Source organism: Hemiscyllium ocellatum, chromosome 16 (assembly GCF_020745735.1).
Source record: "Hemiscyllium ocellatum isolate sHemOce1 chromosome 16, sHemOce1.pat.X.cur, whole genome shotgun sequence".
Lineage (NCBI taxonomy): Eukaryota > Metazoa > Chordata > Chondrichthyes > Orectolobiformes > Hemiscylliidae > Hemiscyllium > Hemiscyllium ocellatum.
The window spans coordinates 6,008,782-6,031,245 of record NC_083416.1 but is presented as its reverse complement, the minus strand read 5'-3'; the positions used below and the strand labels follow the sequence as shown (position 1 = coordinate 6,031,245).

Here is a 22,464-nt window from a genome sequence, read left to right as displayed (position 1 = left end):
TCTACATTGACTCCCATCACACAACACTATGGATTTAAAATTCTCCATGAATCCACCGTTTTCAATGTCTCTCATCTCCTTCAGTTTGACAATCAGCAGAGATCTCTGCGTTCCCCAATTCTGACCATTTGCTCCCTTGCGCCTTGCTGGGGTTTGGTGGTCAGTTCGCTTTGGCTGGATGGCCGGTTTGTGATGCAGAATGATGCCAACATTGCGGGTTTGATTCCTGAATTAGCTAAGGTTACCACGAAGGACTCTACTTTTCAGCTTCCCCTCACTTGAAGCATGATGACACTCAGGTTAAACAACCACCAGTCATCTCTCTCTCTCTCTTGCTAATGAGAGAGCAGCCCGTTGGTCTTATAAGACTATGGCAACTCTACTTTTGCCTTCCATTACACCATTCATTGATGGAATGAGGGCATCGCTGGCTGGGCCAGTATTTGTTGCCCATCCCTAATTGCCCAGAAAGCAGTTAAGTGCCAACCACATTGCTGTGGGTCTGGAGTCACATTTAGGTAAGGATGGCAGTTTCCTTCTCTAAAGCACATCAGTGAACCAGATAGGTTTCGTCGACAATTGATTCATAGTCATCATTAGACTCTTAATTTAAATTCCACAATTGGTCATAGCAGGATTCAAACCCTGGAACAGTCCAGCGATAACAGCACTAGACCATCACCTCACCTTTAGATGCCTGCACTCTAAACTTTGGAAGATCCTCCTCTGCCTCCCTCACATTCTTCAAGCTGCTCCTTCTTTGACAATGGTTTTGAGGTCATTTGTCCCAATGTCTTTTAATGTGACTGGGTGGACCGTTTGTTTGGTAACTGAAGCATCCCAGGATGGTCTCTGATGTTCACAGCTCCACAAGTGGAGGCTGCTGTTGTTATGGGTTTGTTTTTCTTTTGTTTTCTGACTAAGTGGGTGGTGGGCAGGAATGCCATCTGGAACAGCTGAGGCTCCCCCAGCAACCTGACCACATCGCCGGATACAACTCTGCGTGAGCAGACAGGCCGACAAATCTGGCTCTAAGTTTGAAAAGAGACGGACTATATTTGCTATGTAAGAGCTTCTTCATGTGGTCCCTGGAAATGCTTAACTCATGAGAGCCTTGATCGCACCACCCTCTTCCCTACCCTGTTTTGCACACACCCAATTCCTTTCATAATGCAAAATTTTCGTGACTGGCAGGTCCATATTAACGCATGTAAACAGTGCTTTCATTCTCATTTCTATGGAGACTACGGGGATGCAATCGTCATGGTGATGTTACAAGTGACATCGAGTACTGGTACCAACTTAATCCAGAGGCCAGCAATGATACTCTGACTAAATGAGATCAAATCACAGCAACTGGAGGGATTTAAATTCAAATGATTAAGAAATCAGAATTGATTACTTATCAATAATGATGTTGAAACTACATAAAATGCATCTAGTTTATCCTTCAGGAAGAGGAAATATGTCATCTTTAGCTGGTCTAGCCTACCCTACATGTGACGTCAGATCTCCAGTCATGTTTTTGATTCTTAATTGCTCTCTGAAATGCCATAGCAGTGTTCACTTGCGGTGATGCAGGTTTGCAACACATTGTTATTATTCTTTGGATTTCAAAATGGAGGAAGAACAGATTTTGGTTTTCAGTCTGTGAACGTCTTTTTATCAACTAAGGGCAGAACCTCGTTTTGAGAGGTGAACTAAAGAGGGTTTTTACAAGAAAGCATTTGACATAAGTGACTTGATCAGCTATCTGGGGAGTTAATTGCAGAATGTTTGCGAAGTTGAGTTTTTATGTTCAAGGGACAGAAGATCAGGGACCTCTAGTTTAGCAGCAAAGTCATTCTAGTAGAAGGTGAGCTATTAATTAAACAGTTAAGAGTGAGATTTCACTGGGATTGACTGACTGCAAAGGATATTGCCGGGAGAAGTTTTTTTTGTTTACATTAAGATCTTGGCAGCCTTGTGTGAATATGTTGATTGACTGACAACTACGGTAACAAAACTGAAGAGAATAAAACTTATGGTCTATCAAGCCAGATTTCATTTATGGTCTAAATTGCCCAATGTTGCTGTCAGCTGCAGTCAGACCTGTTGCACCAAACCACTATCAAAAAGTAACGCGTGGACTGCAGTGGTTCAAGGAAGTGGCTCCCCAACACTTCTCTCGGGGGGGATTAATGATCAATAAATGCTGACCTTGCCTACAATTCTCACATCCCAAGAATGAATACGGATAAAAGCAACGGGGGAGGTGATGGCCCAGTGGTGTTATCATTAGGCTGTTAGTCCATAAATTCTGCTAACGTTCTGAGGGTGGCACGGTGACACAGTGGTTAGCATTACTGCCTCACAGCGCCAGAGACCCAGGTTCAATTCCCACCTCAGGCGACTGACTGTGGAGTTTGCACATTCTCCCTGTGTCTGTGTGGGTTTCCTCCCACAGTCCAAAGATGTGCAGGTTAGGTGAATTGGCCATGCTAAGTTGCCAGTAGTGTTAGGTAAAGGGGTAAATGTATGGGTGGGTGGCGGATCGTTGTGGACTTGTTGGGCCGAAGGTCTTGTTTCCACACTGTAAGTAATCTAGGCCTCGGTTCAAATGCTGCCACGGCAGATGCTGGAATTTTGACTTCAGCAAAAAAAAAATCAGGAATTAAGAATCTATCATGAAGCCATTGCCAATTATCGGAAAATCCTAAGTCACTCACTAGTGCCCTTCAGGGAAGGAAATCTGCCATCCTTACCTGGTCTGGTCTGTATGTCACTCCAGACCACACAGCAATGTGGGCGGCATGGTGGCTCAGTGGTTAGCACTGCTGCCTCCCAGCACCCAGGGCCCCAGGTTCGATTCCAACCGCAGGTGACTGTCTGTGTGGAGTTTGCACGTTCTCCCCGTGTCTGCATGGGCTTCCTCCGGATGCTCCGGTTCTCTCCCACAGTCCAAACATGTGCAGGTCAGGTGAACTGTCCATGCTAAATTGCCCCTAGTGTTAGGTGCATTAGTGGGACGGAAATGGGACTGGGTGGTTTACTCTTTAGAGGGTCGGTGTGGACTTGTTGGGCTGAAGGGACTGTTTCCATGCTGTAGGGAATCTAAACGTGTTTGACTTTCAATTGCCCTCTGAAAGAGTTTATTAATCGCTACACAATTCCTGCTGTAAGGGCATTCTGGGTTTACCTACAGCACTTGGAGTGCAGGGGTTCAAGAAGACAGCCCACCCCCACATTCTCAAGGGCTATCTAGGGATGAGCAATCAATGCTGGGCCCAGCCTACATCCCTTGAATGAAGTTTTAAAAAAAATTCATTCAGAGCCACATCAATCTTTAATCAGCCACTGAAACTATAATCAATCAGGCATAGCAAAGCCAGCCTTTGCTTCAAACAGCTAGATAATTGTCAGAACAAGCCATAATCATCAAAAATACAACCATAATGAAATATTGTCTCAATAGCAGTTCACAGTTCAATTAGAAAATGACTTCACTCAAGTCTGCTCAACCCATCTTCACATTTCCGTTCGGAAATACTGATTCCAATTCTGAGCCTTCAGATGAAAAAAATAAGTGTGCGCTTCTGATCTGATGGAATTGACTCAACTCAATGTTAGGGGAAGGTTGTTTCTTTCTCTGATGAAGCTTTGTTCAGATCCATTGTGACCACTCCATGTGCTTCCCTACTGCAACTAGTGGCAGCTCATCCTGTATTCGGAGGATGTAGTCACCTCTGCATCATAACAGACCATCCATCGGAATACCCTGAACTACAATGACTCTTCATGTTGTCCTTATTTGGCAGTATGCACGAGTCGAGAGTGTGTTGCTGGAAAAGCACAGCAGGTCAAGCAGCATCTGAGGAGCAGGAGAATGGGGCATAAGCCCTTCATCAGGAATGAAGCTTGTGGGCCGGGGCTGAGAGATAAATGGAAGAGAGTTGGGGTGGGTAGCTGAGAAAGCGATAGGTGGGTGAAGGGAGGGAGAAGGTGATAGGTCAGAGGGGGGAGTGATGGACCAGATCCGGAGGGCAGTGCCGAGTTGGAGGCTTGGGATTGGGATAATGTTGGGGGAGGGGAAATGAGGAAGCTGTTGAAATCTACATTTACCCCGCATGGTTGCAGGGTCCCAAGGCGGAATATGAGGCGTTCTCCCTTAAGGCGTTGCATGGTAAGGGTTTGGTGGCAGAGGAGGCCCAGGACCTGCATGTCCTTGATGGAGTGGATGGGGAGTTGAAGTGTTCAGCCACAGGGGGGAGGGATGGGATTGGTGGGTGCGGGTGGCATTGCATTGGGCTCGGGATACTGTGGTTTTGATTAGATCTCCTGAGGTAGACAAACAGGAGGCTGGAAGAACACAGCAAGCCAGGCAGCATCAGCAGGTGGAGAAGTCAATGTTTTGGGTACAACCCTTCTTCACGACTGGAGGTGGGGGTAGGTGGAGCTGCAGATAAAGGGGGAGGGGGGGTATTGGGAAAGGTTTTTGGCAGGGGAGAGGGGCAGAATGGTGAGGTAGTGATAGGTGTACGCAGGTAGAGGGAATGGCCTAGTTGGTGGCTGGAAGGGAGGGTTAATCAGTGGAATGGAAGGGAGAGGAGGGTCTGGAAAAGGGGTTAGGGGATGGGAGGGGGGAGGGTCTGGAAAGGGGGTTGGGGATGGGAAGAGAGGGGGAGGGGCTGGAAAGGGGGTTAGGGGATGGGAAAGGATGGGAGGGTCTGGAAAGGGGGTTGGGGATAGGAGGGGGAGGATCTGGAAAGGGGGTTAGGGGATGGGAAGGGGGAGGGTCTGGAAAGGGGTTTAGGGGATGGGAAGGCAGGGGAGGGTCTGGAAAGGGGATTAAGGGATGGGAAGGCGGGAGGGGATCTGGAAAGGGGGTTAGGGGATGAAAAGGGGAAGGGTCTGGAAAGGGGGTTGGGGGAAGGGTAGAGAGTCTGGAAAGGGGTTTAAGGGAAGGAAAGCGGGTCTGGAAAGCGGGTTAGGGGATGGGAAGGGAGTAGGAGGGGCTGGAAAGGGGATTAGTGGATGGGAGGCAGGAAGAGGCTAGAAAGGGGGTTAGGGGACGGGAGGAGGGAAGGGGCTGGAAAGGGGGTTTGGGGATGGGAGGGGGGAGGGGCTGGAAAGGGGGCTTGGGGATGGGAGGGGGAAAAGGTCTAGAAAGGGGGTTAGGGGAAGGGAAGGGAGGTTCTTTGAAATTCGAGAATCTCCTGAAGCAGGATAGTGCTACATGATGACTTCGGCAGCTGTAAGATCAATCTAGAAGCTCAGACGTTTTGAATCATCATCCCCTTCCCATGATCCGTAGACAAATGCGGATGAGGAAATCATTACTCACATTTCCACGATGTTTTCCGGAAGGCTGACCGGGATTTCGGTCAGCCCTTTCCCTCGGCAGTCCACGATGTTGTTGCTGCACACACACGCTGGCGGACATGATGTAGCATGGGCATTGCACGACTGAGTCTCGGTGGACTGTGGCCCTGGGAGGACACAAGAGGACACTGCCTCAGAACAGGCAAACAGATACACACAGCAACTGAGAAGGGTTCTCCACTGCTGACTGAGACTGGCAACAAGTCATAGAGATGTACAGTATGGAAACAGACCCTTTGATCCAACTCATCCATGTCGACCAGATGTCCTAAATTAATCTAGTCCTATTTGCCAGCATTTGACCCATATCCCTGTATACCTTTCCTATTCATATAACCATCCAGCTGCCTTTTAAATATTGTACTTTTATCAGCCTCCACCACTTCCTCTGGCAGTTCATTCCACACACGCAGCACCCTCTGTGTGAAAAAGTTGCCCCTTTGGTCCCTTCTAAATCTTTCCCCTCTCACCCTAAACCTATACCCTCCGGTTCTGGATTCCCCCATCCCAGAGAAAAGACCTTGTGTATTGACCCTATCCATGCCCCTCAACATGGTCACCCCGCAGCCTCTGACACTCCAGGGAAAACATCCCCAGCCTATTCAGCCCCTCGCTGCAGCTCAAAACCCCCAACCCTGTTAACCTTCCAGCAGTTATCAACAAGTAAACCAAAGCTTGCGACACATCTCTGGACAAATAAGCCAAATACTTGAGAATTTCTGCTTCATTTTTTAGTCAGGTAAATGTCCAATTGACTTTAATTGAGACAATTTATATTTATTCAACCTCCAACTTAATTGCCTCAATTTGTATCTTTGACTATATTTTTTAAAATTCTGTAAGGTTTGTACCAAGGAACTTGAACGTAACATGGCGTCATAAAAAGGCATTCTGGAAGAGCACCACTAATCCAGAATCTGGTTTCCAGCATCTGCAGTCATTGTTTTTACCATAAAAAGGCAGTCATTGTAAAAACTTTTCATTGTATCCCTGTACTGGCGACAAGTGACAATAAAGTATATTCAATGCAATATGTTTGTCTTTTTAAAAAAAAATTAATAAATGCATCTGAGACCCAGCAATGTGAAGGTTGCCATCGCCACATGCCTTATACCTTCCAGAACCTTTTAAATGTGGTTTGTAATGTGTGAATTTGCAGTTCATAGCTGGAAGGAGCTACAGCGATGAAAGCGAGGGGACCTCGATACAGGACAGCTGCTCCAGTGAGATGTTCTTACTAATCCAGAGGCTTGTGCCAAAATTGGGGGAACTGACTCACAAACCACTGAAGCAACAGCCTGAGGGAACCACACTCACTCGATTGTATCTGAACATAAAATGTCCCAGGTATAAACATCACCATCCCTGTGATTGACCTGTCCTGGCCGTAGGTCATCTCCATCAGTTAGTGGTAGTGTAGAATAGAGACAGAAAGGACTGACCCTCAAGATTGAATCCCAATGTCATAGAATCCCTACAGTGTGGAAACAGGCCCCTTCAGCCCATCAAGTCCACACCAACCCTCCAAAGAGTAACCCACACAGGCCCATTCCCCTGAGTAATGCATCTAACCTACGCATCCCTGAACACTTCGGGCAATTTAGCACTGCCAATTCATCCTAAGCTGCACATTTGTGGATTGTGGGAGGAAACAGGAACACCAGAAGGAAACCCATGCAGGCACAGAGAGAATGTGCAAACTCCACACAGTTGCCTGAGGCTGGAATCTAATCCGGGTCCCTGGCGTTATGAGGCAGCAGCGCTAACCACTGAGCCACCGAGCCACCCTATGTCTCAGGGCATCAGATCAAACACAGACAAGGAAACGTTTGGCTGATTTTCTTTTTGATTATTTACGGGAGCTAGCAATTGCTAGCCAAGCCAGGAATTTTTCCCCACATCCAGTTGCCCAAAAGAAACAGAGGTGGGGTGGCCTTGATCGATAGCAGTCCATTTAGTGTGGGTACACCCAGAGTGGCATTTGGAAGAGAATTTCATAATTCTGACCCAGAAGGAACGACAGTTTATTTCCAAGTCAGGATGGCGAGTGGCTTGGAGGGGAACTTGAAGGTGGTGGTTTTCCTATGTATTTAGCGCCCTCGTCCTTTCTAGATGGTGGTGGTTGTGTGTTGGAAGGTGCTGTCTAAGTGGCCTTGGTGAATGCCTGCAGTGCATCCTTGGGCACTGATAAACACTGTTGTTAGCCTTCTCTTGGAATTTTATTGGAATCCCCCTCCCCCCCCCCAAATTTCCCTGCTGCCCTCTTTGTCCTTTGCAAATTCTCTGAAGACTCATCTTCTCATCTATATTTTCAGTTCTGCTTCTGAGACTCTCTTTCTCTCTGTCTCTCTCTCTCACTCTCTCGGTGTCTCTCTCTCTCTCTCTCAGCTGAACATTCCCACTCCTTGTTTGGTGAAGTCACTCTGGGACACTTTCTGCATTCAGTAAAGTTGCAAATTAATGCAAAACCCACCAAAACAAAACTTTTGTAAAGGCAACCAGAGGAAGTGAAAATCAAATTTAATGTGATTTTTCTGCAGCTGTTTCAGAAAGAAAACAAATGGTGCAACACTTGTTTGAGGCTGGGATAATAAAAAACATCTTCAAATGAATGTTTCCATTTCGCTGCTTCGAAACAAGACTCTATCGGGCCTAAAACTGGATATGCCGGTCTACAGTTGAACATTTATGTGCATAGAAGAAAGATGGACCTATCGATTGCATTTTACGTGAGACCACCCCAAAGTAAGAACTTGGGCCAAACATAACAGGGATATTTGAAACAGTAGGGACTGTAATTTTAAAAGAGTAGAACACACACATTAACTAGCAGGGCTCCATCTCTTCATTGCATTGGAGCTATCCACCTCTATGTTCCTCCTGTGTGACTTTCTTCTATTTATTCATTATCGAATAGAGGGGGATTGAAGGGAAAAAGCACCAGCTATCCTGCTCCATCTGTCACAGTGGTTACAAGTTTACAAATGCAAGCCTTGTAATTCTCTGGTGTTTTGTTGACATTTCATTAACGGCGGACATGGCTCCCTGCTGAAATGTTTGACTATGACTTGTCCTTTTCAGCATGTATCAATAAATCACCAACATCTGTTCCATTGGGCTTTTGGGACCTTTCTTCTGGGATTAGCAATACCCCATAAAGTCACTGATGGATTATCTGATTTTTGCCCTTGACTTTTCCATATTTTTCTCCATCCTCTCACTCCCTCTCTCTCTCTCTCTGCCTGCCCTTTCCAAACTGCATTCTTCAGTTTGGGAAAGATAAGAATGCTTTAACCATAGAGTCATAGAGATGTACAGCACAGAAACAGACCCTTCAGTCCAACCCGTCCATGCCGACCAGATATCCCAATCCATTCTAGTCCCATTTGTCAGCACCCGGCCCATACCCCTCCAAACCCTTCCTATTCATATACCCATCCAAATGCCTTTTAAGTGTTGCAATTGTACCAGCCTCCACCACATCCTCTGGCAGCTCATTCCATACACGTACCACCCTCTGCATGAAAAAAGTTCCCCGAGGTCTCTTTTATATCTTTCCCCTCTCACCCTAAACTTATGCCCTCTAGTTCTGGACTCCCTGACCACAGAGAAAAGACTTTGTCTATTTATACTCTCCATGCCCCTCATGATTTTGTAAACCTCCATAAGTCACCCCTCAACCTCAAACACTCCAGGGAAAACAACCCCAGCCTGTTCAGCCTCTCCCTATAGCTCAAACCCTCCAACCCTGGCAACATCCTTGTAAATCTTTTCTGACCCCTTTCAAGTTTCACAACATCTTTCCGATAGGAAGGAGACCAGAATTGCACGCAATATTCCAACAGTGGCCTAACCAATGTCCTGTACAGCCGCAACATGACTCCCAACTCCTGTACTCAATACTCTGACTAATAAATGAAAGCATACCAAACACCTTCTTCACTATCCTATCTACCTCCAACTCTACTTTCAACGAGCTAAGAACCTGCATTCCAAGGTCTCTTTGTTCAGCAACACTCCCTAGGACCTTACCATTAAGTGTATAAGTCCTGCTAAGATTTGCTTTCCCAAAATGCAGCACCTCGCATTTATCTGAATTAAACTCCATCTGCCACTTCTCAGCCCATTGGCCCATCTGGTCAAGATCCTGTTGTAATCTGAGGTAGCCTTTTTCGCTGTCCACTACACCTCCAATTTTGGTGTCATCTGCAAACTTACTAACTGTACATCTTACGGTCACATCCAAATCATTTATGTAAATGACAAAAAATAGTGGACCTAACACCGATCCCTTGTGGCACTCCACTGGTCACAGGCCTCCAATCTGAAAAATAACCCTCCACCACCACCTTCTGTCTTCTACCTTTGAGCCAGTTCTGTATCCAAATGGCTGGTTCTCCCTTTATTCCGTGAGATCTAACCTTGCTAACCAGTCTCCCATGGAGAACCTTGTCGAACGCCTTACTGAAGTCCACATAGATCACATCTACCGCTCTGCCCTCATCAATCCTCTTTGTTACTTCTTCAAAAAAACTCAATAAAGTTTGTGAGACATGATATCCCATGCACAAAGCCATGTTGACTATTCCTAAGCAGTCTTTGCCTTTCCAAATACATGGACATCCTATCCTTCAGTATTCCTGTCTCTCTCAACAAGTAACCCCATCAATGGTTTGTTCATGATATTTGACCCATTCCAAAGCAATGGCCAATTTCAGTGAATCAGCAACGCATTCACCTTTTAACTTTCTGCTCCTGCCTGAAAACAGAGACACCCTCCCCAATCCCCTAACTGACCCTTCATCCATACTGGCTGTGATAGAATTCCCTTCAGGGTTTTCCTGATGTCCTCTTGTAACCTCTGGGAATGTACAATGCAAACTCCAGCAAGACATTTTACTGGAGTTTCTGCTAGTGTTTTACATGGAGTCATAGAGTCATACAGCACGGAAACAGACCCATGCCGAACATAATCCCAAACTAAACTAGTCCCATCTGCTTGCTCCTGTCCCACTTCCCTCCAAGTCTGTCCTATTCATGTACTTATCCAAATGTTTTTTCTACGTTGTAATTGTCCCACATCCACCTCTTCCTCAGGAAGTTCAAGAGAACCATTATGCAAAAAATTACCCCTCATGTCTTTTTAAAATCTCACTCCTATCATCGAAGAAAAGTGCCCCCAGACTTCAAATCCCCCATCCTAGGGTAAAAAAAAACACCTACCATTAACCCTATCTATACCTCTCACGATTTTATACACCTCTTATATAGTCAGTTTTCAACCTCCTACGCTCCATTGAAAAAGTCCCAGCCTTTCCAGCCTCACTTTATAACACAACCCGTCCATGCTTGTCAATCTCTTCTGATACCTCTCCAGCTTAATGCAATCCTTCTTAATCTTCCACTATAATGTGAACAGCCACTGCAGCCAATTTGCACTGTACCCAATAAATTGAAATGGAATAAATAACTTTTTTTAGTGATGATGGTTGAGATTGGTCAGAACACCAAGAATTCTTCTCTATATAGCAGTCGCAAAATGCTAAGTCTCTCCACACTTATTGCCAGACCTGCTGAGTTTCTCTAGCATTTTCTGTTTGTTGTTTCAAAGTTATTATTTAAATAGTGATAGAGGAGTTTTGTTTTATATCTGCCAGAGATATAACCTTTAGTTTAATGCCTCCCATGTTGTGCAACACATCTTCAGTACTGCAATGAATTATCCAACTGGATTATGCATTCATACAGGAGGTTGGTAGATGGAATTCATGATCTTATGATGCCAAAACAAGTGAACAAAAGTCAACACTTAATAGACCTGCTACACTTTCATCAATGCCCTTGTGCCTGGAGTTGGCAAATGAATCAACACATTTCCCTTGATGGAAGTGTGTTTCAATGGGCAAAGAACAAGTTTCAATTTTGATGCTCCCATTCAAACCCACTCAAATGAAAAATGGGAAACTCTATTGAGACAGCGGGATGAATGAACTCAGGATGTGTTGGATTCACTTTTAGAACTGGAATGAGCTTCTTGCAGGATATTATTCGCATCCACTAATCATTATGTTTCATTTTGCATAACTGCACATTAATTCACTGTCATATTCTTCATGAAATATTACATCTGTGATGTGCTTCCATCGATCAAAAGCAGAGTTGACACTGGAAAGTTGGTAAGATTGCAGAGTGTTCATAAGAACATAAGAAACAGGAGCAGGAGTAGGCCATCTGGTTACACCTCATCGAACCGGCTCTGCCATTCAGTAAGATCATGGCTGATCTTTTCATGGATTCAATCTCTTGCTCACCATAACCCTTCATTTCTTTACAGTTCAAAAGTCTATCTTTGCCTTAAAAACATTCAATGAGGTAGCCTCAACTGTTTCAATGGGCAGGGAATTCTGGAATTACTTGGAAGCTATACCCCCTTCATTCCTGCACATATATCTTACTAGACCTGCACTGCTTCAACCTGATTCCTGATGAAGGGCTTTTGCCTGAAATGTCGATTTTCCTGCTCCTCAGATGTTGCCTGACCTGTTGTGCTTTTCCAGCCCCACTCTGATCTAAACTCTGCTTTCCAGCATCTGCAGTCCTCACTTTTGCTTAGTCCAACCTGAAGACAACAACTGAAAATGTGTTGCTGGTCAAAGCACAGCAGGCCAGGCAGCATCTCAGGAATAAGGAATTCGACGTTTCGAGCATAAGCCCTTCATCAGGAATGAGAGAGAGTGTAGCCAAGCAGGCTAAGATAAAAGGTAGGGAGGAGGGACTTGGGGGAGGGGCGATGGAGGTGGGATAGGTGGAAGGAGGTCAAGGTGAGGGTGATAGGCCGGAGAGGTCAGGAAGGAGATTGCAGATTAGGAGGGCATTTTCAGCTGAAGACCACAACACAAATGTATCTCTGAGACTATGACATGACATATCCAATCCCGTCTTTTCATGTTACAAGTTGAACCAAACTCTAAGATCTAAAAGGTTTTCGAATTCGGTCGTGAGATACCAAAAGATGAGATGAGAAAAGTGGTCTTGCAACTCACTGACTCTAGTCAGATCCCAAGATGTTTCTGGTTGTACTTGTGGTTTTGAGTAGACTATCTGAGGCAGTCAAGGGCTGGTTAGAATCAGTTTGCAGATTCATTCATAGTTCCATTAGAATATCTCTTACATTTTCACTAGGGATCTTAATGCAAGGCAGCTGAGGACTGATTAGAATCAGGTCCCTTGACAGTGGATCATACACTGTCTCATTATCCATGAATTTTAGTTAAATGCAAGACAGCCATATCCTATTTACTGTTGTACTGTCTGGGGAAAAACCATTTTGTCAGTGGGATTGGGTAGCAGGAATTAAAGGAACTATAAAAAGAAAGTCATTAGATATAATTCGCCATCAAACACTGGCCCCCTGGATCTGATTGAGGCATTTCCAATTTGTTGCTGCATTTGTTTCAGGCTACTGAATTAAAGGACACAAATCATTTTCCTTTTGGACTCCTCTCCAAACTGTGCCTTATCCTGCCTTCATTCTCTGACTCCCACATCTCTCCTTCATCATCACAGGGCAACTGCTCTTCCAAGGCCCACAGCTGTGAACACAGCCCAGTCCATCACACAAACCAGCCTTACAGCCCAGTCCTTCACACAAACCTGCCTTACAGCCCAGTCTATCACACAAACCAGCCTTACAGCCCAGTCTATCACACAAACCAGCCTTACAGCCCAGTCCGTCACACAAACCAGCCTTACAGCCCAGTCCGTCACACAAACCAGCCTTACAGCCCAGTCCATCACACAAACCTGCCTTACAGCCCAATCTATCACACAAACCAGTCTTACAGCCCTGTCCATCAGAGCACCGGTGCTTCGACAGGGGGTCCCACTAGTTACCTGATGAAGGGGCAGCGCTCTGAAAGCTAGTGCTTCCAAATAAACCTGTTGCACAATAACCTGGTGTTGTGTGATTTTTAACTTTTGTCTGAGTCCAACACCGACACCTCCACAACACGATAGGGGCAGGCTGCTTGCCCCTCAGCACTATTCCTCAGTTCCATTGCCAGTGACAAAAGGGACCTGCAGTTCTACTTCCTGTCAGTAAGAGTTTAGCAGAGGTTTTATGGTATAGTGCTAGTATCAATAATTGATACACAAGACTAGGGTTCAAGTTCCACTCTCCCAAGGCATACTGTAACCTCTCTGATCAAATTGATTTGGGAACCCTGGGTTTTCCCTTGCTCTCTGATAGACCTCACTTCCATTTAGTCTGTGGTTAGCACTGCTGCCTCACTGCACCAGAGGCCTGGGTTCGATTCCAGCCTCGAGGGACTGTCTGGGAGGAGTTTGCACATTCTCCCTGTGTCTGCGTGGGTTTCCTTTGGGTGCTCTGGCTTCCCTCCACGGTCCAAAGATGCACAGGTTTGGTGGATTGGCCATGCTAAATTGCTCGTAGTGTCTAGGGGTGTGTGGGTTAGGTGCATTAGTCAGTGGAAATGTAGGGGAATGGGTGGGATACTCTTTGAAGGGTCGATGTTGGGCCAAAAGGCCTGTTTCCACACCGTAGGGATTCTATAATAAGGTACTGCTGCAATGTACAGCGCTGCCAATCCTTTCATCATCAGCGACCCTCAGAGAACACGACTGGTGAAACTATTTGCAATGACATTTGGTTTGTACTTGCATTTACCTTCCGGCTAACTTCATATCCTTTGCCGTACTTTATTCTCACAACCTTTTTCGAATGTTAACTCTCTTAAGGTGAACAGATCCAGCACATTATGGGGCAGCTATGAGGTGGTGCTGGGGGCTATAGAGGCATAGTGTCATAGAGATGTACAGCATGAAAACAGACCATTTGGTCCAACCCATCCATGCGAACCAGATATCCTAACCTAACCTAGTCCCATTTTCCAGCACTTGGCCCATATCGCTCTAAACCCTTTCCTATTTGTATACACATCCTGATGCCTTTTAAATGCTGTAATTGTACCAGCCTCCACCACTTCCTCTGGCCGCTCATTCCAGACACGCACCATCCTTTGTGTGAAAAATGTTGCCCCTTAGGTCCCTTTTAAATCTTTTCCCTCGAGATCTGGATTCCCCCAACCCAGGGAAAAGACCTTGTGTATTTACCCCATCCATGCCCCTCATGATTTTATAAACTCTATCAGGTCACCCCTCAGCCTCCAACACTTAACTGAAGATTCAAGCCCCCCTCCCCCCCCCCGACAACTGAGGTAGGCCACATTCTACTGGAGAGTGGCATTTACTTTGTGTTTGGTTCTCAGTCATTTCAATTCACTGAGCAACACTTCTCCCAAACAACATGCAATTAAAAAATGCCATCCTCTGCACCCATAGCGGTTATCATTCTCTGACTAAGTATCAACCAGCCATCCCATGTTATGTAGGGGTAATTATGGAATGGGGGAGTAGGTCTGGGTGGGTCGCTCTTCGGAGTGTCTCTGTGGACTTGTTAGGCCAAATGACCCGTTTCCATACTGTAGGTAATCTAATCTAATCATCCTGTTGGCAAATTGTCTTTGGTAATCAAACAATTTCCCTTCTTTCCTACTGAAGTGCCAGTTGTTGGTGATTGATGCTATAGGGACAGCAACCTGTGCCTTCCTGCAAGCATAAGACATATAGGCCTCCCATCCCCACCACTGCTCAATCTCCTAGTGATGGATCTACTGGTGTTATTGCCGGACTGGTAATCCATAGACCCTAGTTCTGGGGGGTCCTGGGGTCACATCCAGCGATGATAGATGGTAGAATTTGAATTCAATAAAAAAAAACCTGGAATTAAAGGCCTAATGTTGGCTACAAATCCATTGTCAAGGGGAAAAACCCATCTGGCTCACTCATGTCCTGAGGGAGGGGAATTACCTGGCCTGGCCTCCATCTGATTCCAGACTCACAGCAATGTGATTGACTCTTAATTGCCCTCTGGGCAATTCGGGATGGGCAATAAATCCTGCCCCTCATCCCGTGAAGAAACAAATGTAAGAAAAAAAAATTTGAGCCCACTCCTGGCTTTACCCATCTAAAACTCTCATAACTCCATTCCCTTAACTGTCAAAATCCATGTTAAATACATCAATATTACTCACTTCCAGTGACAGCTAGCTACACATTCTTTTGGATTTCTTGAACTTGTATTCTTTTGCCCACAAATCACTCTCTCTCTCTCTCTCTCCACTTTACCAAAACATGTCTTCAACCTAAAGGCCAACCACTAAACAACCTCTAAGAGTTGTTTTTTTCTTACTGCTTAAAAAGAACCTCACACCTCGCCATATCGATGCCAAGTGGTAAGTACAGGAAATTATATCAAAGTGTTGCACTCACATTGAGGAAGTGGAAACCTACCACACTGCCGCAGCACACAATGACGTGTTCATACAGCGCAACCAAGGTGCCCACCAGAAGATGTGTGCTGTGGCTTGCTCAGACTGACTGAATAAGCGAGAATCGTCATGACCAGTTGGTGTGTAGCATACAGAACTGCGCGAAATGTGATCCTCAGTCCATGGGTTACCACAGAAACGAGTAAATAATGTAATGCCACAGCTACGTTTTATCTTGTTTACAACGAGGAGACCAAAGCCAGATGGAAAGAATACAAATGAATGGCCTTGCCTCATCCACATTTGAAACACCGTTTCAGAAAAAGAAGTCGTAAGTAGGGCAGAAAACAGACAGCAATTAAAAATCCAATTACTTCCTCAATAATTGAAACAGGGCAAATCCAACATCATCTCAGGAATCTGTAATTATTTATCCTAATTGAAAGCACACTGCGGATATCCGACTTGGACATGGCTCCAGCAAATTAATTGCTATTTTAGTACGGGTTTCAACAGTTTCAATTTGTGACTGAGTTTTGAGATGCGGAGATAAATTTACAGACAATGCCCTGATTTAATTACATTCTTTCTGTCACAAGATTTACTTCATAAAAAGTGTCTGCACAGATCCCCTGTGGTATATGGATTAAAAAATGGTTTTAAACGAACCAGTTATCACAATTGCCATAAATCTGCTCTTGGAGATGTTATGGACAATGATATCCTGCTTCAAGGATTTGGGAGGGGGGTGGGGAGGTTGGCGGGAAGACCAATATGAGGTCACATGACTCTCTTTCTTGTCTCTGTGGCTATAAAAGCTTGTGATCCATCTCAACTGATGATTGCGTTGAGGAGAGAACACCACATTCTGTTTCCTGAACAGCTTAAGATTCTGTTCTCCAACTAGTTTCCTCTTCAAAACTTTGTAAATGTAAAGCGTCACTCAGACCACAACTGTACAGTCACCATCCTCTTTTCAGACCATAGGGTGCTCCCTCATTAGTGAGAGAGAGAGAAATGACTGGTGGTGATTTCACCATGCCTCAGGCGAGGGGAGATATTGAGAAGAAGAGTCTTTCATGGTAACCCCAGCCAGTGCGGGAATTGAACCCATGCTGTTGGCATCACAAACTAGCTGTCCAGCAAAGCATCTTAGCACACATTGCAGCTTCCAGGCTGAACTACAGGAAAAGTCGTCAAACCAACAAGATCACAAAACAACGTGACAGTGTCTACTCCAAATCAATAGCGTCACTGGGACACTGCAGCATTGCATTCCAATGTTGTCGGTTTGGACGCAGACAGACAATGTCTAGTCTTCTCCAAATCAATAAGATAAAAGAAAAACCCCAAGGCATCCAATCCAAACCAGCAGTATCACTCTGAAACACAGCTGGTTCGTGCCAACAGTACCATAGTAACACTCTACGGTGTCTCATCCAAACCAACAAGATTACAGTCATACTCGAAAGTACCCAGACCAAACCAACAGCAATGAAATGAAATGCAGCAGCATCGGTCCTAACTAACAGTGAAAGAGTACAGTGGCAAGTTTAATTCAACAGTAATGTGCTGAAATCTTACAGAGTCAAGTTCAAAATAGCTGTGTATGGCTAAAGAGTCTCGTACAATCCAGCAGTATCACAGTGACATCCTACAGAGCTGAGGTTAACAATTAAACCTGACAGCATCTAATCCAAAGTCTCTCAGTGGGGCAGGGGGCAAGGATGATGATGATGATGTAGTGGCACTGTCACTGAACTAGTTATCCCAAAAAACAGCGAATACTCTGGGACCCTGGGTTCAAATTCCAGCAAAGTGTAGGATGGAATCAATTTTTTTAAAAAACATTGGCAGTCATGGAGGTTTGCAATCAGGAGGGATATGGGCCTGGGAGGACTCACCATTGAGCCCCGGCCACCTGTCACAATGCATCAACCCAGCAGCATCACAGTGAGACTTCACAGCAACTGTTACAAATAAAAACTATCACACTAACACTGAGCAAGGTCAGGTTCACACCAACAATACCAGAATAAAACACTCCAGCTTCTGGACAACAGTCTCACTTTTAAACTGCTCAATGTCTCATTTAAAATTTTCTTTGCTGTGACACTGGTGTAGCAGTCACAGGGACACGTACTAAAATCCAGTCCAATCCAACAGTGAGGCCCAACAGCGTTTGGTTTAACCAAACAGGATCACACTAAGACTCAACATTATCCCATCCAAAACAAAGATGTGACAGCGAAATCCCACAGCGCCTGGCATCAAGTACAAAATAACAATATCACAGCAAACCTCTACAGCGTTCTGTTCAAACCCACAACATTGCAGTGACACTCTTTAAGTGCACACTTCCCATCACAGTGCATCTCTACACCCTATTGTCCACAACCAACAATCATACAGTGAAACCTGCAGAGTCCAATCTGAACCTCCACATTAGAGTGAAACCTTGCAGCAACTATTTCAAACCAATAACGCCTCAGTTATAACTTACTGTATCATAGTAACAGTATCATAATGAGAACCTACAGGGTCTATTGAAAATCAACCGAATCAAAGTGAAAGTCTTGTGATAAACAATATTATCACACCAAACACTAGTGTCAAGTCTGAACCAACACTATCACAGTAAAACACTGCACTGTGTAGGACAAATGAACTGTATCACAGTAAAACTCTACAGTAGCTTGTCTAAGCCAACATTATCACAGTAAAACACTACAGTGTATAGAAAGAACCAACAGTATGACAGTAAAACACTACAGTGTATAGAATGAACCAACAGTTTCATAGTAAAATATGAGAGTCCAAAACCACAATATCACTATAAAATCTCATGTAAACCATTACTACCATAATGATATCTGATAGCATTTAACTCAAATGAGCAGTAACAGAGCTAAACTAGGAGAAATTGAGGATTGCAGCTGCTGGAGATCAGAGTCGAGAGTGTGTTGCTGGAAAAGCACAGCAGGTCAGGCAGCATTCGAGGAGCAGCAGAATTGACGTTTCAGGCATAAGCCCTTCATCGGAAAGAATTAAACTACACAACTTTGATCCAAGCTAGCAGTAACACGGTGAAATCCTACACTGTCTAGTACAAATCCACAGTCTCATAGCGTAATCCTACATCTAATCTTAACCAACAATATCTCAGTGAGAGCCTATAACGGCTAGCCCAAACCATGCCGTTGTGAAACTCTGTTGTGGCTAGTTAAACTGTAATGACATAGTGAAGCTCTAGTGTCTGGTCCAAACCTACAATGTCACAGTGGCACTCTCCACCTTTAACTTCAACACAAGAGCAGATCAGTGAAACTTTACAGGGTCTAGGCCAGACCAACAGTACCACAACATCCAGCTTAAACCAGCAGCATCACAGTGAAATCCTCCAGTGTCTAATATCTCCGTGACACTCTACAGCATTTAGTCCAAACCGACAGCATTACAGTGATATTCTACAGTATCTGGGCAAAATGAACAGTGTCACTGTGACACCTACAGCTTCTAGTTTGAACAAGCAGTACCACAGTGATTTCTTCGAACAGCTACTACAATGTCATCACGAAATAAACAGAGAAAAACTCAGCAAGTCTGACACCATTCTGTGGAGAAAGACACAAGAGTTCTGCTCTGAAGAATCATCATACTGCACTCGAAATATTGACTCTGCTTCTCTCTCGACAAATGATTTGGAGATGCCAGTGTTGGACTGGGGTGTACAAAGTTAAAACACCAGGTTATAGTCCAACAGGCTTATTTGGAAGCACTAGCTTTCGGAGCGCTGCTCTTTCATCAGGTGGTTGTGGAGCATAAGATCATAAGACATAGAATTCATAGCAAATCTCTCGACAAATCGTGTCAGATCCCCCCCCCCCCCCCAACGTGGCTCCATTGTTCTCAGAGTTTGTTCTAGGTTTCGAGCATCTGCAGCATTTTGCCATCATTCGACTGTCATCATGAAACTCTACTGCATCCAATCAAACCAACAGTGACACTGTGTCACATCAAATCAACAATATCACTGTGACACTCTCCAACTTCAAGTCTAATCCAAAAGTAGCAGAGAGAAAGTCTACACAGCTGAGACTAAACCAACAGTGTCAAAATCAATCTTGGTTAAGCCAGCAACATTGCAATAAAATTTTACGACATTCCATCCAAACCAACAGTATCACAGTGACAATCTCAAGTCTCAGCCAAATTAACACCATCACAGAGAAACTAGTTCAAAACAACTGTATCACAGTGAAACTTGCGCCCACACCTCCACACTCACTTCCCTCCAAGGCCCCAAGGGATCCTTCCATATCCGCCACAAGTTCACCTGTACCTCCACACACATCATCTATTGCATCCGCTGCACCCGATGTGGCCTCCTCTATATTGGGGAGACAGGCTGCTTACTTGCGGAACGCTTCAGAGAACACCTCCGGGCCGCCCGAACCAACCAACCCAATCACCCCGTGGCTCAACACTTTAACTCTCCCTCCCACTCCACCGAGGACATGCAGGTCCTTGGACTCCTCCACCGGCAGAACACAACAACACGACGGCTGGAGGAGGAGCGCCTCATCTTCCGCCTGGGAACCCTTCAACCACAAGGTATGAATTCAGATTTCTCCAGTTTCCTCATTTCCCCTCCCCCCATCTTGTCTCAGTCGGTTCCCTCAACTCAGCACCGCCCTCCTAACCTGCAATCCTCTTCCTGACCTCTCCGCCCCCACCCCACTCCGGCCTATCACCCTCACCTTGACCTCCTTCCACCTATCCCACCTCCATCGCCCCTCCCCCTAGTCCCTCCTCCCTACCCTTTATCTTAGCCTGCTTGGCTCTCTCTCTCTCTTATTCCTGATGAAGGGCTTATGCTCGAAACGTCGAATTCTCTATTCCTGAGATGCTGCCTGGCCTGCTGTGCTTTGACCAGCAACACATTTGCAGCTGTGATCTCCAGCATTTGCAGACCTCATTTTTTACTCACAGTGAAATCAGACAGCATTTGGTACCAGCCAACAATATTGTAATGAAACACAAGAGCAAACGAACCTGTTCACAACTACACCTCACAGCTGTGTGTCCAGACCTACAATATCACTGTAGGGTTGTACAGCATCTAGTTCAAACCGACAGTATCATTGTGAAACCCCATCGTGTCCCAGCGTCTCAGTGACAGCATCACAGTAACAGCAGCACAGCATCACAGTAACACTCCACAGTGGTCCAAACCTACAGTGTCACAGAAAAACCCTACATCAACTGGTCCAAGTCAACTCTGTCACAGCAACCTGTATAGTTCTTTCCAATAGTGGTAAGAGTGAAACTCCACAGCATTCTTGCTCCTGAATGTCCATGGAAAAAGGGTGTGTTGCTGGAAAAGCACAGCCCGTCAGGCAGCATCCAAGGAGCGGCAGAATCAAAGTTTCGAGCATAAGCTCTTCATCAGGAGTCCTTATGGAGGGCTTATGTCTGAAACGTTGATTCTCCTGTTCCTCGGATGCTGCCTGACCTGCTGTGCTTTTCCAGCACCACTCTCTTGACTCTGATCTCCAGCACCTGCAGTCCTCACTTTCTCCTCAAACACATCTTCCAGAAGGAGTAGCAGGTTATTTTTACTTCTTTGAATTTAGTCCACTCTACTGGCTGTTCAGTGTGGATTCCTCTACATTGGCGATGCCAAACAGCGATTTGGCCACTGGTTTGTGGGAGACCTCAGCTCTGTCTGCAAGACCGGCCACAAACCTCCAGCTGTTTGCATCTTCTGCACACCAGCTCGCTCGCACGCTAAGACTTCCACACTTGGCCTGCCACAGTATTCCAGCAAAAGGCAACTTCAAGCTGGAGGAACAGCCCCTCATTTTCGGCACAAGCACACTGCAGCTTTTAGGATTCAACAATGATTAGATTAGATTAGATTAGACTTACAGTGTGGAAACAGGCCCTTCGGCCCAACAAGTCCACACCGACCCGCCGAAGCGCAACCCACCCATACCCCTACATTTACCCCTACCTAACACTATGGACAATTTAGCATGGCCAATTCACCTGACCCACACATCTTTGGACTGTGGGAGGAAACCGGAGCACCCGGAGGAAACCCACGCAGACACGGGGAGAACGTGCAAACTCCACACAGTCAGTCGCCTGAGTCGGGAATTGAACCCGGGTCTCAGGCGCTGTGAGGCAGCAGTGCTAACCACTGTGCCACCGTGCCGCCCATGAGTTTAACAAATTCGCAGCGTGAACACAGTCCTCCATTACAACCCCAGCCCCCACCCCCACCCAGGGCCTTGGTTGCCTGGATCTACTCTCAGCAGAGATGATCTAATTTCCACTATACACACCTACTTTACATCTCAATCCCTCCTTTACTATCATTAGCACTATAGTCAGCTTTTGCTCTGGGTGTCCTCACCATTAGTCCCACATGATCCTCCTTGACAGCAGCATAAGAAGCATCATTTTACATTTTCTTTCAGTTCTGACAGTTCCATATTAGATTCTAAATCATAACTGTGCTTCTCTCCCAACAGATCTGTTGAGTTTCTCCAGTCTTCTGCTTGAATCTCTGTGAAACTCCAAAAGCATCTCACTCAAAACACCAACGACATTCAACAGCATCCTCACTGAACCCGTCATATCACAGGGAAACTCTACAATGTTGAGTCCAACACTATTCTATCACGGTAAATTAACAGCTAGCCCCAGAATTATCCATGACTGCTCTTTGATTGTTGTAAGAATGATT

The 22,464-nt window shown here is 45.4% G+C and overlaps 1 protein-coding gene across 2 annotated transcripts in view; it reads right to left on the bottom strand.

The window, feature by feature from the left end:
- LOC132823328 (slit homolog 3 protein-like) overlaps window positions 1-22,464 on the bottom strand; it is a 699,246-nt gene that overhangs the window by 191,022 nt on the left and 485,760 nt on the right. For both annotated transcript variants that reach the window (XM_060837019.1, XM_060837020.1), the window contains exon 10: window positions 5,324-5,468. In XM_060837019.1, coding sequence (XP_060693002.1) covers window positions 5,324-5,468 — 145 coding nt within the window. The remainder of the gene's footprint in view (window positions 1-5,323; window positions 5,469-22,464) is intronic.